The sequence below is a fragment of the Orycteropus afer genome, unplaced genomic scaffold (assembly GCF_000298275.1).
Source record: "Orycteropus afer afer isolate SDZICR_OR568_19922 unplaced genomic scaffold, OryAfe1.0 scaffold00387, whole genome shotgun sequence".
Lineage (NCBI taxonomy): Eukaryota > Metazoa > Chordata > Mammalia > Tubulidentata > Orycteropodidae > Orycteropus > Orycteropus afer.
This window is the reverse complement of record NW_006921974.1, coordinates 2,854,605-2,858,970: the sequence shown is the minus strand read 5'-3', so window position 1 is coordinate 2,858,970 and position 4,366 is coordinate 2,854,605. Positions and strand designations below refer to the sequence as shown.

Here is a 4,366-nt window from a genome sequence, read left to right as displayed (position 1 = left end):
TACTTCTGTAGTGATACTGTCTCAGCAACCCAAGGAGGGGTCACTATGAGTCGGGTCCGACTCGACAGCACACAACAACAACAAGTGAAAGAAAAGCAATCCTGGTGGTACAGTTGTTAAGTAGTGGGCTACTAATCCAAAGGTCAGTGGTTCGAACCCACCAGAGGCTCTGTGGGAAAAAAGGCCTCACAATCTGCTCCCATAAAGATTATAGCCTAGGAACCCCTGTGGGGCAATTCTACCCTGTCATACAGGGTCTCTATGAGTTGGAATTCATTTGATAGCACACAACAACAAGCAAAAGAAGCCATTCTGAAAAGGCGACATACTGTATGATTCCAACTATATGACATTCTTGAAAAGGAAAAACTATAGGGACAGTGAAAAGATCAGTCATTGCCAGGGATTCAAGGCAAAGAAGGAGGGATGAAGAGGTGAAGCACAGGGCAGTCAAACTGTTCTGTCTGGTACTATAATGGTGGACACATGGCATTGTGTGTTGGCCCAAACCCATAGAAGTGTACAACACAAAGAGTGACCCCTAGTGTAAACTATGGAATTCAAGTAATAATGGTATATTAATATTGATCCATCAGTTGGAACAAACTCACCACACTAATGCAAGATGTTCCTTATAGGAGAAACTGTATAGGGGAGAGAGGGGATATGGGAATCCTCTGTACTGTCTGTGCAATTTTTCTATAAAACTAAAACTGCTCTAAAAAATGTATTAAAGATACAAAAAACCCTGAATTTAGCAAACACAATCATTGTATGAACACACAAAATTATGTGTTAACACATTTTTATGTTCCTAAATGAACAAAATGACTAGTGACTTTAGAATTGTGTTGTTGTTGTTATTGTTATGTGCCGTCAAGTCAGCCCTGACTCATAGCGACCGCTCATTGGGTTTCCGAGGCAGTATCACTACGGAAGTAGGATTGCCCAACCTTCCTTCCGAGGAGTGGCTGGTTAGAATTGTAGCAGGTGCCAAAAATTAAGTATGTATATATTCCAATTTTCCTCACTTGCCCATTCTTTGCTGAACAATTTTCCCATGAGGATTCCAAATATCATAAGCAATGTGCATCTCTTTCTACCAGGGGCAGTGGAAGGAATAGAATGTTTCTATTCTTCCCTGTGGGGTGGCTCTGGTGTGGTGACAGTGCAGATTTGTTGATGAGGAGTTGGTAACCCTCAAACATGGTGGCTGGCTCTTCATTGATCCAGGGCAATGACTGGAATCGGTCATTATGATACAGCCTTAATGAGGAACCCATTGCCAGACATAAAATGCCAGCTGCAAGCTTTGGCTTAGGAGACCGCACCACTTACAACTGCATCAGTGCCCCCTACATAAACAGCAGCCCTGGTCTCAGGCCCAGGAGTGAGATACAAAGCAGGGCACTGTCCACATGTTATGCTACTTTTGAGCCTCGAATAGAATATATGGTAGTTGTCATATATTCAAGTGTATAAATTGGCCTTTAAAACTTTCTTTTTAAGGGGAGGGGGTGCCTTTAAATTGCCAGCAGCTGAGCCCTACACAGGCTGGTTTTTCAAAAGCTAATAAAAGTGCAAAGGATAGCTAGACATAGGCAGCTGGTATGGGTCAAAACTAGCACTAGAATCCAGCAATGTTTATACAAGTCACCTGTACATTGGGTAACTGATGCCCCACAGTGTACAGCAGCTGTGGTCAGTGAGCTTACATATGGAAGCTGATAGCTGTCTGTACTTCTATAATAGAGCCATTGATCTCACTGTCCCAGCCCAAGAACTCTACACTTCTAAACAGCAAGTAACTTTCAACATCTTTATCCAATGACGGCCTGCAGTGTATCGCATGCCAGACAACAGCCCACTGAAAGCACTTTTTCCCTCAGAGAAGAAGAGATTGCTAAATCTAATAAATAAATCATTGCTTCTATGTTGTATATTTTCTTATCCACCATATACACAGGCAGCCCATTTGGATTGAACTCAATGAGCCTTAAAAATGCATCTCATAATGATGACCTTGTTCTCTTGCATTGCTGCTTGAAAAGAAAACATTTCTAAGTAGCCTTTCTTTTCATCAGTACCCCAATAGCCCCCTTATTCTCTGACTAGCACTGACTAGCTCTAAAAATGTATCCAAATGATTGGCTTTCTAGAAAAAAGTCATGAGAACAAAGAAAAGGCATTTCCTTATCTGCACTCTTCATCAAGATGCTCTGCATTGCTGCCTTCTTTTGTGGGCATCTGTCTAGCTCATATCCAGAAAGCTAGGCCAGAGAGTTTGGTACCTGGGTCTGCCTCGGTAATGAGGTCTTTTATTTATTTGTTTATTTATCCATTCATTTATTAAATGTTTTTTGATGGTTTAATCACTCTCTTGGAGAGCCAATATTAAACGATGGTGATGCAGAGACGGAGAAGACCCACGCTCTGCCCTCAAGGATCCATGTACCAGGATCACCATCCTTTGCCACGCATGATCAGTGAAAACAGGCCACCAGGAAGCCACGGGAAGTTCCCCTTTTCTCTGTCCTTCCAGACAAAGTCCTCTGCACCATACACAACTAAAGAAAACTCAGCCCCAAATTAAAAACAAACCAATGAATTGTCAAATTCAGTTCTGTCTTTACACTCAATGTCTCTTTTTATGTTTATGGTTCTTTTCTTCTTGTGTGTGTGTCAATAAAGCTTGTTATTGTTTAGTGACTTCTGCCTCCTTTTCTAATATTCCCCTTATCGTCACCTTCACCTGTCATTTGTAAGTGGGAAAGGTCACAATTTAAGCAATGGATACACATCTGAATAAGTTTTTCAAAAGAGAATTTTTAGAAATTGAATTATATGAAACAGGCTGTGGTGGCATCTTCTGCTTCTATTACCCATTTAGACCTCAAATTACCAATGTATCTGTTGGTTAAATCTAGATTTCTATCTACAGTCAAACCTCAGTTGGATCTCTCAGATCATGGTCTGTTCTGATCTTTCTTTCTGCTTAAGTAGAAATATGTCTATTGCTTTAATAAGTAGAACCTGGCAGTCATCCCCAAAGAATATTGTAGGGTCTCAGATCAATCTCTCCACTCAGAGAAAATTGGAGATGGAACAGAAAAGGTTAGAAGACTGAAAAACTAAATGTGGACAACTGAATCTAATTTTATTAGATATTTGATGAGTTTGTTTGTGTCTCTGTGTGTGAGAGAGACAGAGTGAGAGAGAGAGAGAGAGACTTGGTTCTTTTTCCTAAGGGTTAAGCATAGTAAACAAATATAATTATAGTTATCAAGGTATTATGGATTTACTTACCTTCATCACTGGCCTCCAGGACTTCCATATTGCCAGAAACTTCACTTAGTGATTGGGCCATACTAGAATCACTAAAATAAAAATCAGAGTGAAAGAGCAAAGGATCATTATTTGATGTTCAGCGTATAACAAAATCATTTCATTCTATCCTTTATCCTCCAGTTAGATTCTGAAAGTATTCAAGAAAAGATATACAAAGGAAATTGCCATTATCTTACCTTTTATTTAAAAAAAGAGTCCATTTTATATGAAATGTCCAGAATAGGCAAATACATAGATACAGAAAGTAGATTAGTGGTTGCGTAGGGCTTGGGGAGATGGGGATTTGGGGTTACAGCTAAAGGGTATGGTGTTTCTTTTTGAGGTAATGAAAACATTCTAAAATTGATTGTGGTGATGGTTACACAACTCTGTGAACATACTTGTTGGCTGCTGTTGAGTCAGCTCTGACTCCTAGTGACCCTATGTATGACAGAATGAAATGATGTTTGGTCTTACACCATGTCAATCTATTTCCTTGAGGGTTTTCCTCTTTTTTGTTGATGCTCTACTTTACCAAGTATGATGTCCTTTCTCCAGGGATTGATCCCTCCTGACAACGTGTCCAAGGTAAGTGAAATGAAATCTCACTTACTTTGCTTCTAAGGAGCATTCTGTTTGTACTTCCTCCAAGACAGAGTGGCTCATTCTTTAGGCAGCCTATGTACATTTAAAATGGATGAATTATATGGCATACTAATTATATCTCAATAAAACTATTTTTTTTTTTTAAAATAAAAGACAAACTCAAATAACCTGATCTATTTTTCTGTGTTGAGGATTTGTTAGGTTTGGAGGCTCAGGGAGACAAAATTGTCTTGATCAACATCCAGAGCCATAAAGGAGAAGATTGATATGTTTGACTACATAAAATTTAAAACTTTTGGCCAAAAAAAGTAGAGTCAACAAAAGAAGGACAAACCAGGAAACAATACTCACAAGACATATCATAGATTAGGGATCAATTTTCCAGGAAAATGAGCAAAAGACAAACAAATTGATACAAAAGGGAGCAAAGAAT

The 4,366-nt window shown here is 39.3% G+C and overlaps 1 protein-coding gene across 1 annotated transcript in view; it reads right to left on the bottom strand.

Annotated features, from left to right (window-relative positions):
* KIAA1210 (KIAA1210 ortholog) overlaps nt 1-4,366 on the bottom strand; it is an 82,576-nt gene that overhangs the window by 47,531 nt on the left and 30,679 nt on the right. The window contains 1 exon segment of the mRNA XM_042782606.1: nt 3,307-3,377. Within this exon segment, the coding sequence (XP_042638540.1) occupies nt 3,307-3,377 (71 nt within the window).